At 35.4% G+C, this 12,365-nt stretch overlaps 1 protein-coding gene across 1 annotated transcript; it reads left to right on the top strand.

Moving 5' to 3' along the window:
* The first annotated feature begins 603 nt into the window (after positions 1–603).
* On the top strand, positions 604–8,286 carry LOC104246534 (mitogen-activated protein kinase kinase 6). Its single transcript, XM_009802346.2, has 9 exons — positions 604–687; positions 773–913; positions 1,039–1,123; positions 5,670–5,804; positions 6,276–6,500; positions 6,590–6,772; positions 6,955–7,178; positions 7,748–7,793; positions 7,888–8,286. Exons 2-9 carry the CDS (start codon positions 840–842, stop codon positions 7,978–7,980), a joined length of 1,065 nt encoding a protein of 354 aa, XP_009800648.1. The 5' UTR covers positions 604–687; positions 773–839; the 3' UTR covers positions 7,981–8,286.
* Positions 8,287–12,365: the final 4,079 nt, after the last annotated feature.

Genomic DNA, 12,365 nt, shown 5'->3' with positions numbered 1-12,365 from the left:
TCATCAATAAATCTTGGTAAATAATAGATTTCTCAAACGACAATTGATTTGATAGTGTTACGTTGAAAATGTGATCGCCGAAATATGTGTTTGGTAGTATATGTCTTATATTCAAAAAAAAACCGACAAATAACCGAAAAAACCGAAAAACCGTCATAAATCGAATCGAGAAAGAACCGACTTAATTGGTTTGGTTTGATTCTAATATTTGAAAAATCGACTTACTTGGTTTGGTTTCTTTTTAGGGAAAAACCGATCGAAACCGAACCATGAACACCCCTACTTGGGGTGATACAAAAGAGGATTGCATTTGGAATGGTAAATATTTGTTAACCAAGTTTATATTTAAGCATAAGGTGGTTTTTCTTGTGACGTTTTAGATATAGCAAAGGTAGAACCACGCGTTTTCTCACTCCATTCGTCTTACAATTTAGCTTTAATCCTTAACATATAATTCACAGTAATCTTAAAAGAGACTCAATTCCTTATAAAAAAAAATATTGTGGGTAATTTTTTAATTAAAAAAATAGACTCAATAGTGGAGTTTAAATAAAGCTATCAAGTAAAATAAACTCAAATTCAAATATCACATAGCTTTAAATACTTAAATGATAAAAATAAAAATTAAAAGAAAACATGAAGAAATTTGCATAATGTTCAGGTTTTTTTGACACAATGCATAAGCGGGTATAGAGGCAAACTTGTCCTGTAGTAATAGAATTATTTGTTGGCGCTGGTCTGAGTTTGAAATTCAGTGTACCTTTCTCCGCAGGTTTCACTTTTCAAAATCTCAAATCTCAACACTCTTTCTACCAAACCCTAGGCGTAGAGATCAGCTAATGAAGACGACGAAGCCATTGAAGGAACTTAAGCTCTCTGTACCTGCTCAAGATACCCCTATCTCTAGCTTCTTGTAATTACCTCTAATATACTTGTATTAGACGTTTTATTTTAATCCCATTTATACTACTGAATACTGATTAAATCTCTTGTGAAAAAATGACAATTAATTAGTGCTTGTGCTTGTTTATAATTCAGGACAGCTAGTGGAACCTTTCACGACGGCGATTTACTTTTGAACCAGAAAGGACTGAGATTGATCTCTGAAGAGAATGAATCTCCGGTTAGCTATTTTTCAGTTTCAATAACTTTTGATGAGTTTCTTTTTAGCTCTTTGTTAGCTGTAATTTATGTTACTAATGTAATCTGCGTGTAGTTTGATCATTAGGTATTCGAAAATGCTTTATGGTCAGATATCTGAATTCATTATTTTTTCTATGATTGACTAGCACGTTGATTTGAGTCGTGGTCCACGACATTGCATATTTGATGTGGAAGGGAAGTCTTTTTGGTTGTTCTATGCGTTGGTTGTGAATTTGTGTGTCACCCTTAATTACTGTACTTGTATCTGGGTGCAGATGTGGATCCATCATTTGAACTTTATGGGTTTGAGTTCCAAAATTTTACCTGCCCATTTGATTTACTGGGTCCTAAATCTCTTATTTGTACTTATTTAGAGAATAATAGATTTCAAAATCTATTATTGCACTTTTTTTTAAACCTTAAACGAGTCACGGTTTTATTGCCACTTTTGAAGAGAGTACATTTGAAGAAGGAGGATATAACCACACCTTCTTTAGAAGATGTGATAGGGGTAAGTTAAGTTAGAGAGTACTTCAGCTAACGCTTCCTCACAAAAGCAAAACAACAAAAAATGTGGCAATAAAGCTGTTACTTAAGGAGGCTCATAAACAAGCTTGCTTGGTTTTCTCTTCTTGACTCGAAATGTAGGAAGTTGCCATCTATCAACATTTTAGAAGACCTCCAACCTGACGAGGCAGAGTATTAAAGTTAGTATATATATATATATATATATATACATACACACTTCTTTTGAATTGTGACTCAAGGCAGCCATTCTATCTGCAACTCTATTTGCTTCTCTGAAACAATGTCTGGTGATGACCCTGTGGCTTTCCACCAGTGTTTTAAGTTGTCTCACTTTGTTAGCAATCCTCCAGGGGGTAGGCCAAATACCAGAAATGCAGTTATGCAGGAGTAGTGAGTCTGTCTCACCTATGATTAAGTTGTGCCCTCTTTGTATCCACCAGTTGATACCAAACTCTAAAGCACATGCTTCTGCCCAGTTGCTGTTACCATCCCCCAGTGGATGGAGCATGCCATAATGAATTTCCCCCCGAAATCTCTGATTACACCTCCAACACCACATTTACCATCAATACATGAGCCATCACTATTGAGTTTAACAAAGAGAATGGGGGGTCTGATCCATCCGACACTGATAATAGACACTTCATTGAGAGAAATATTGCTGAGATTGAATATGTCAACCCAGCCTTCACCAATTCTGTTATTACCGAATTTAGCTTTCAGTTTGTCAGTAAAGTTTAAAGCTATAAAGGAGATAGATCTAGCAGCAGATGGTCTTTCCATTCCATATTTGGGGCTACACCTTGATCTCCATAATTCCCATAACACAAAGGGAGGGATAATTTTAAGCACATAAGCAATAACAAAGTTCTTAGTCCTCTGATTCCAGCAGTTGATGATAAGAGTTCTCATATTTACGTTTCTGTATGGAATCCCTAGAGGACCAACAAAGTATTTCCAGATATTTTGAGCATAATAGCCTTTACAGATTCCACTGTCTCGGATCCGTTGACCATTCCAGGACTCATGCAACATGAGCACACTAAGGGTAAGTTGATACCAAACCTGATAATCTTATCATCAGTGGAGAGTCTGTTATGCATTGCTCTCCAAGTTAGGAATGACATCTTGAAAGGAATGTCATTGTGCCAGATCTTGGAGTCATATTGATTTGTGTGCCTCCTCTGTCTGAGGAGGTTCCAGGCAGAAGCTACAAAGAAATTACCTGTACTTGAGCATATCCAGTGTGGAATGTCATCAGCATCTGGATTGAGAACAACATGCATTTGAGACATTTGCCTCTTAATATTGTCTGGAACTTGAGCATGAAGACAAGACAATCCCACCCATCATTAAACACTTCATTGATAAGAACATTGTGTTGAGCCAAGCCATCATCAATCTTTTTGTATGAAGGACCAATGGTGGACCAATTGTCAAAACAGAAACTAATGTTTCCCCTGCCAATATTCCATAAGATGTTAGAGTCCACGCTATCCTTAATGCCACACATAGCTTTCCAACTATGAGACTGACCCTTGGTCCATACCTTTGTGAGAGGATGAGAACTACCACACTACTTGGCCTTCATGAATTGGGACGACATGGAATCAGTGGTTCTAAACTTCCACCTCTGTTTAGCATTGAATGCCAAACAACTGTCATCTAGTCTCCTGAAGTTAGCACCCCCTTCCTCGTATGGAAAATAAAGATTGTACCAGGAAACAGTGGTGCATGCCTCCTTTTTCAAGTCCAGACCAGAAAAATCTAGTGATATACTTTTCAATTATGAGAGAATGAATCTCTTCTTTTTGCTGTTTGTGGTGCCTTACTGTGGTATCTTTTCCAAACCGCCAGAATGTATACCAAATACAGTTCCTAAGATGCCAAAATGGAGATCCATATTTATGGACCTTTGATAGAGATGCTATGTTCTGAATTTAGAATCTCGATAAATGGTTCATAGCTACTGCATTCAGCACTTTAGCCCGTGTCTAGGTTAGATCATCTAGCATATTAATTGAGTTCATTGTAGATCTATCAGCTATAATCCATGGATGCCCTTAGCTTTATCCACTGATATGTGATAAAGGGGTAAAGATGAAGGTTTCGAAAGTAAAGCTTTAAGTACCATTTGGTGTATTTGTTTGTTAAAGAAACTCATTTCAACAAATGGATGATAAAGCATTAAACTTTCTCATGCATCTTTATTAGCTTTGGTTGAAGATGGCTATATAGTGGATGGAAAAAGTAAAGGAAAGGGGAGAGTTTTTCTTAGTTATTTGTTGGAAAATATATACAAACAATTAGGGGTCATTTTGTTACAATGATTCGGGGTTTATCCCAGTATAATATCCGGGATTATCCAGCTACTGGAAAGCTTTCAAATGAACACACAAGCTCAAGACAGTCTAAGGAGGGGCAATCTCAATGGAGGTTGTTATTCAGTGATGGCAGGATACAAGAAATAGTGTGCTAGCAATGAAGTAATTGATTTGGCCATGGAAGCTTATATGGAAGACAAACTCCCTACAAAAATCATGTGCTTCACCTAGATAGCTCTTAAAGGTGCTATTTTAACTCAAGACAACTTATGTAGAAGGAATTTTCAATAGATGTTACGTGTGTCTGGACAGCTCAGATTCTATAAACCATTTGCTATTGCACTGCAGAGTGGCTGCCGATTTGTGGCACATGTTCCTTTCAGTTTTTGGCATCAGTTGGATAACCCCACAAGGCATAAAAGAAGCAGTTGAAAGTTGGAACCTTCGCAAAATTGACAGAACCATCAAGAGGATTAGGCAGATGATCCCAGCAAGTATATTTTGGTGTATTTGGACAGAAAGGAATCGCAGATGCTTTGATGGCATATCAACTTTCTCATGTGGCCGTGTATTAGCTTTGGTAGGAGAAGGCAATATGGTTCCAGGTGGCTTCACACTCTGGTGGTTTCTTTTGAATTATTTTTGGGTACAGTAGGTGATGTCGGGCTTAGTGAAGGATGTGTTGCAATCGCATAGCAGGACCTGTAACTAGAAGGAGGACATTTCTTAATAGACCTTTAGAGAGAAGAGGAGTTTTTCAAGGGTTTAGAAAATGATTTAATAAATCTAAGGAATAACCTCTTACTCTTAGTTAGTTTTGGTGTACCCAAGAAGTTCTCCTGTATGTATAGAGAATTAGATGGCATTTATAGAGAACTATATTACTGTGTAGGTTCTCTACTTTTTGGCACACAACTTGGCAAGAGTTTTCTCCTATCAGAAAAAAAAAGGAAAAGAAGGCAATATGTTGGAAAGAGTAGAGTAGAGGATATAAAACTATAAAGAGCATTGGGCAGATGGGAAAGTGTATTTGTAACAACCCATTCAATTCTTTCTATGTCGTGAGATGTAAGCTTTTTGATGGAAAATTCTCCTCTCATTGTAGGAAAGACTCAAAGATTCAACACAAGCAATTTTGTGCAGTAATAAATTAGTAATACCCAAACAAGAGAACTTCAAATGATTCAGGATGCTTTATCTTGCTGCATGCCCGAGGAGCAGCAAGAAGGAGTCTGTCCAAGTTGAAGAATACTGTCTTCACACTTTGCTCCACGTGCTGAAGACTTGAACCTTTTTTCTCTCTAAATAGACCTTTTATTTCAATTCCCCATCTTCTAATTGTAGTTTATGTTTTCACATTGCAATTATTTTCAATTGAGACTCCAATCTGAGGCGTCTTGATTATTATTCCATTTTAAGTTACTCAGATTATTTTCAGTTATTTATGTAGCTTTAGTCGCTATGACATTGTGAGTAGGAAATTTAAAATTTTTAACTGTTGTAAATTTGCACATATTTTTGTCTATATTATTTCCTCAAAGTTGAATTTATCTTCAGCTAAGGATTAATTATTTGATTAGTTAGCGGATATACCCTTAGTTTAAGTCAAAATTCACTATGGACATTTCTGTGATCTGATAGAAAGTTTCAATTTCTTGTGCATAATGTTCACAGGCCTCAGAAACTAAGGAGATAGATCTTCAGTTCTCATTGGAAGATCTTGAAACCATCAAAGTCATCGGGAAGGGAAGTGGTGGTGTTGTTCAACTTGTTCGCCATAAATGGGTTGGAACATTGTTTGCTTTGAAGGTCAGTACTCATCAAGCAATGATGTTTTAACATTCCTCTTTTTTCAAATTTAATTGGTTACTGATGTTTGCATATATTAGGACTAAGAAAAGTGCATTACTTACGCATTACTCTCTGTAAATGTCAATATCATGGAATAGTGGCTATGCGAGTGATCCTCCTTCGATGAATTGTAGAAGAACAAGTATTTGTGAAAAAGAGATTCTAATCCTTTAGAGAACCACTTTTAGCATTTGAATAAAGGAATCAACAAGCACATGCGTCTTAAGTACTCTTGGAATGACAATTTGCAGAATCTTTCATTACAGAATCTACATATGGTTTGCCGCAATTTGACCCTTGCTTCCTGGGCCATTGCCACTTTTTGTTAAAGTATCTACTAGCTTCTTGTTGTTCCGGGAAGTTGTATTTTGGTTTAACTTCATGCTGGTCATCTCTTTTAATGTTGACGGGTGATTGCTTCTGACCCAGGTTATCCAGATGACTATACAGGAAGATATTCGTAAGCAGATAGTGCAAGAACTGAAAATAAATCAAGCATCACAATGTTCACATGTTGTTGTATGCTACCACTCTTTCTATCACAATGGAGCTATTTCTCTGGTTCTTGAGTATATGGACCGTGGGTCTTTAGCTGACGTAATCAGGCAACTTAAGACTATTCTTGAACCATATCTCGCAGTTGTTTGCAAGCAGGTTCTTGGCTTTCTAGAAACTAATGTTTAAACAAGTTTCTGCTCTCCAGATGATGACTTTTTGCTTCATTGCTAATGTTCTCTTTCCAGGTTTTACAAGGTCTTGTCTACTTGCATAACGAAAGACATGTTATCCACAGAGACATAAAGCCATCAAACTTGTTAGTGAACCACAAAGGAGAAGTTAAAATTACTGATTTTGGTGTAAGTGCAATGCTAGCCAGCTCTATGGGTCAAAGAGATACATTTGTTGGGACTTACAATTACATGGCAGTAAGTCCTCTTGCTACATCAGTAGAGTTGTTTTCTTCTGTGTTTTGGTAATTGCTCTTTATTTTAAATTAGTCCATTATGAGTAACTTCAGCTATTTTATGAACAATTCCTAGGAATAGTTTGGCGAGAGTGCCTTTTCGTTTCCAACTATAAACTGATACCTTCATTACCCTGGTTTAAGCCTGAAAGGATAAGTGGAAGTACCTATGACTACAAGAGTGATATCTGGAGCTTGGGCATGGTCATCCTTGAATGTGCTATTGGACGTTTTCCATACATACAGTCGGAGGACCAGCAAGCATGGCCGAGCTTTTATGAGCTTCTGGAGGCTATTGTTAGCAGTCCACCACCGTCTGCTCCAGCAGATCAATTTTCCCCAGAATTCTGTTCATTTGTTTCTGCTTGGTAAGTATACTGTTTCTTTTGCTTGTGTCTTAAAGACTTTATATTGTGCTCGCCAAGCAAAGATGGAGCTGATAATGGATTCCCCACCAAGTTTACTTCTGTTGCTTTCTTTCTATATCACCTTGTTGATGATTGAACTAAGTCTAAGGTTGTGTATCATTGTTTTTGAATTTGAGACCTGACTTAATTGTTCACCCTAAATTTAAATTAATTAAAAATAGTTAATTCCTAGTTTCCTCATTATCTATTCATATCTTGCTTGCTGCCTGTTTCGAGGACAGTCTTTTTGGAAAAATTAGGCTAGTATTGTTAATTGTTGTCTCAAGTAGTAAAAAAGGGCAGCCTGGTGCATCAAGCATCCTGCGTTCACGCAAGGTCCGGGGTACCCCAAGGGGGTGTGATGTAGGCAGCCTACTCTGATGCAAGTATCAGTGGCTGATTCCACGGCTCGAACCCGTGCCTTATAGGTCACACATTGCTCCAAGGCTCCCCTTCGTCGTCTCAAGTAGTACAAGGAGTTAAAGTTTGGTAATGATAATCTAGCTCACTACATTGCTCTATATACACAGCATACAAAAGGACCCAAGGGATAGATCTTCAGCTTTGGACCTTTTGGTAAGTATAACTCAGTGCATCATCTTTCATGTTTTTCCTTTAGCTGCTGTGTTTAAATGTGCAACTGCTTACTTTACTACAATGTCACTTTCAGAGCCACCCTTTCATTAAGAAGTTTGAAGACAAAGACATAGATTTCGGCATACTTGTGAGTAGCCTGGAACCTCCTGTAAATTTTCCAAGATAAATTCTCATAAAATTAGTAGTATTATACATTAAAGACCTGTAATATTTTTCTATAGCTAGCAGTTGTTATAAACATCACATGAGCTGATCGAATTATTTAGCTGCACTTTCTGCTAAAATGAGTTTGAATTTCAGTACACAATCGTGAGGATTGACCTTCACTGAATCTCGTATTTTCCAAAGTAGTGATTTATTTATGATGGCATTGCAACTTAGCAAGGTTAGCAGTTGCAAGCTCTTTCCTTGGCGAGCTCGTTGTAGGCTGTAAGTGGCAAATTATAATTGAATCTTATCCCAGTTGTTACAATATGGCTGACTTATATGATTTTTAATTTTATAATACGTTCTTTTCATTTAATGTGTCTTAGTTTGATTTGAAACGAGTTTAAGAATATAAAATAAACTTTTGAATTTTGTAGTAATATTACCAAAAATGTTGTTGAATCTCGTGGTGTTAAATATGTTATTTCATTTTCATAAGTGAGTGTCATTAAGTATAAATAGGAATATCAGAATTAAAAAATTATCAAATATAAAAGGTCAAGTAGACTTTTGAATCTTGAGATAGCATTTAAAAAATGCCTTTAAAATAAGACACATACATTAAAATATATAAGTATTGACAATTCCAAGGTGAAGTTCTTTTTTTTCCCCCAACAAAATCAGAAGTCATTAAGATAAATTGCTAAGCTGTTAGGTGTACAACGTGTGGCATACCGTTGGTGATGACCATTTCTTCTATCGTAGCTACCTCTTCCAACTCTTTCTCACTTGATGTTTAGGCTTCAAACTGTAAGAAAAATATATTTAGTATAATCTCTCATAAGTAGGATTTGGGAAAAATAGTATGTATGCAAACTTTGTTTTTATTTTATGAAAGTAAAAAAATCATTCTCGATAAATCATCGGCTCACGAAAAAGATAATAGAGAAGCAAAAAGAAAGCAGTAACTTGGTGCTTAGGCTTATCTATCTATTCTATATCTATCTTCTATACTATATTAAAAGCACGAAGACCCTTAGCGAAATGTCGTTTGCCTTTTTTACACTTTAAAAATAGATTTCATATTGGATAAATTTGTAATTTAATTACTCTCCTAATATTTAGGATTTTAAAATCAACTAAAATTTTGGTTGTTAAATTGTTCCTTATATGAATTACTCCATATAAGAAGTCCTAATATTTTGGATTTTCAAAATCAATTAATACTAATCTTAAATAAATCATCTCCTTATTTCAAACTATAAAACATAACTATATATAATTCATTCCAAATAAAATTTAAGTACAGATTTTATAATCCAAGAAAAAGCTAGAAACATAATACATATTTGTACTATACAATGGTCTGCATAATGGAGTGTCTATAGTATTTTTCCTTTTCCAATTGAATAACTAAACTGTCCTTTAATTTCAAACCAAAACAAACACACACATTCAGGGGCTTTGCGTTTTTAAGTTGGAAACAAACTTGTCGTCACGTTCAAGAAAATGGCAAGACTGCATAATATTCATGGCATTATGAAACATAATACCTATTTGTACAAATTGTAGAAAATATTTTCCAATAGTCACAAGACATTAATTACAAATCTAATTAAAATGTGTATTCCCATTGAAGTGCATTTTATGCTGCCTATCGTAGCAATAAAAGCTTAAGTACATAAATTGTCTATAAATATATTTTTAAAAAGTAAAAAATATATACAATAAAATTAAAAATAAAACATACAATATATTCACTGAATATAAGTTGGAGCAAAATATGCATTATAAACTAAAATGAAGCAATAAGAAATACACAATTGTAACAATAATAAACCATTGTATATGACTATGTAACAATTAACAGCTGAAAAATACTATATTTAAAAGTTATTTTTTTGTTTTTTCTTTTTCTCACGTGCCTAAAAGTGAATGTATTCATGCTCTTTGTCACGTTAACATCACGAGGGTGATTAAATAATAACAAATAGGCAAGCCTAAGGGTAACTAAAACTATATAAAATTTATGTGAATAAAAGTACCAAGTTTAAGGAATTTTTAAGTATTCTATCTTTCAACAAATGATTCCCATCATGATTTATATATTAAGTAATTTGAAAGACCTTAATAGCTTTTTCTCAATAGCTTTGTATATAAAAAAGTTGTAGTAGAATATTAGGAGAGACATCTTACCTAAGATAGTCTTTTCAAGATAAAAATTTTGTTATTTATAATTCTTGACAGTTTTTCTTCTCATTATATTGAATATCATTTCATTATTTTGAAATTTTGTCTCTTCCTTGAATTTTATTTCATCAGTTTGAGATTATCTCTTCCACTCAAAATAAGTTTTTCAATCATTAACACTTTCTCAAATGACATGTTTCTTCTATTCAATATTTATAATTGTTAATTTCTTTTGATTTTTTAGGAATTTCTTTTCAACTTGCCAAATTCTGATAATTCAATTGTGTAATTGACAAAGTAAGCCAGGAAACCAATACTATCCACAAAAAAATTTCTATTTGAATTTAAACACCGTAAATCCTTATATAAATTTTATTGGGAATGACAAGATCTTAAAAATAAAAGAATAAAGCTAAAGGACCAAGGATAGGAGCTTATTTGATAAAAATTAAATAATAGGAACAAACTTGTCACGATCCGGATTTTCCATCCCCGAGAGTCGTGATGACGCCTACTAATACGAGCTAGGCAAGCCAATTATTTGCATAATTTACCTTTTTACCCATTTTATATCCATTAACAATTTCGAAGTAATAACAATTAAACAGCGGAATTTAACATAAGCGGAAGAAAAAAAGCAATAAGCTATCAGAACATAAATCTAATACAATGTTTGAATCTCGATTTCCCAGAACTGGTGTCACAGTTTTACAGACGGTCTAAGAACACTACAAATAAAGGTCTGAAAGAAATAAATACAACACAGTCTCTGGAAATGCATGAAAGAAACAGGAATAGTAGATGGAAGGAGACGCCAAGGCCTGCGGATAACTGCAGGGCTACCTCGGGTCGCCTGATGAACAAGAATCAGCAATCCCACCGCGGTCCGAAGTCTACAACACTGGGGTCTGCATAAAAGAGTGCAGAGTGTAGTATCAGCACAACCGACCCCATGTGCTGGTAAGTGCCTAGCCTAACCTCGGCAAAGTAGTGACGAGGCTAGGACCAGACTACCAAATAAACCTGTGCATTATATAATGTACATCGGAAAATAAAACAGAAATGAACAAGTAAGGATGGGAGGGGATATATGCTACCGGGGTATACCAGTATTAACAGTAAATCAAGAGTAACAGTCTAAGGGCAGCTTATAATTCATAGCAAAACAAAAGAAACTAATATCCAAGCTAAACACACTTGTATCAATAATTGTTGTGGCGCACAACCCGATCCTAATATATAATAACACTGTTGCGACGTGCAACCCGATCCAGATTATTTATCATTGTTGCGGCGTGCAACCCGATCCACATATATCTTTGTTGCGGCGTGCAACCCGATCCATATCATTTATCATTTTTGCGGCGTGCAACCCGATCCACATATATCATTGTTGCGGCGTGCAACCCGATCCACATATAATATTATTGCGACATGCAACTCGATCCACATATAATATTGTTGCGGCGTGCAACCCGATCCACATATAATATTTTTGCGGCGTGCAACCCGATCTACATATAATATTTACAATTATAATGAGAGTCCCGACAAGGGATCAATAAGGTCTACACTATCCCGGCAAGGGATCCGACAACATAAGTAATTTCGTCCCGGCAATGGAGAAACAGCTATGACCAAACTTGTTACAACATCTAACTACCTCAGCTATAATCAAACTTGTTACAATATCTAACTACCTCAACTATAACCAAACTTGTTACAACATCTAACTACCTCAGCTATAATCAAACTTGTTACAACATCTAACTACCTCAGCTATAACCAAACTTGTTCCCCAAGAATAACCATAATCCTTACCCAACGCAAAGAATCATCAACCTAAGCATCCGTAATATCAACTAAGAACACAATGCAAGGGAACCGCAACTCAACAATAGCCCGGCAAGGGGGCAACATAATGATCTCTTCTCTTTCTCACCTTTACTTCAAATCATGTTAAAAGATGTTAATGATTGAAGAAATGAGTTAAAAACGACTTACAATTGATTTGGAGATGAAGAAGCCTACAGACCTGATCACACCAGCAAAAATCCTGCAATTTTTCTAAGTTCAAAATGCACCCCGTGGCCTATCCAAAACTCACCCGAGCCCTCGGAGATCCAAACCAAATATACACACAACCTCAAAAATATCCTACAGACTTATTCGTGTACTCAAATTACCAAAATAATATCATGAACATCGAATTAA

This window comes from Nicotiana sylvestris, chromosome 8, assembly GCF_000393655.2.
Source record: "Nicotiana sylvestris chromosome 8, ASM39365v2, whole genome shotgun sequence".
In the NCBI taxonomy this organism is placed as follows: Eukaryota; Viridiplantae; Streptophyta; class Magnoliopsida; order Solanales; family Solanaceae; genus Nicotiana; species Nicotiana sylvestris.
The sequence above is the reverse complement of the archived record's forward strand: the minus strand, read 5'-3'. Positions and strand labels throughout refer to the sequence as shown.

Bases quoted from the DNA above. Each gene is read 5' to 3' on its own strand.
- LOC104246534 (XM_009802346.2), top strand. From the start codon at position 840: ATGAAGACGACGAAGCCATTGAAGGAACTTAAGCTCTCTGTACCTGCT. The intron at 1,124-5,669 runs GTTAGCTATTTT...TAATGTTCACAG, and splicing joins CTGAAGAGAATGAATCTCCG to GCCTCAGAAACTAAGGAGAT. The intron at 5,805-6,275 runs GTCAGTACTCAT...CTTCTGACCCAG, and splicing joins GAACATTGTTTGCTTTGAAG to GTTATCCAGATGACTATACA.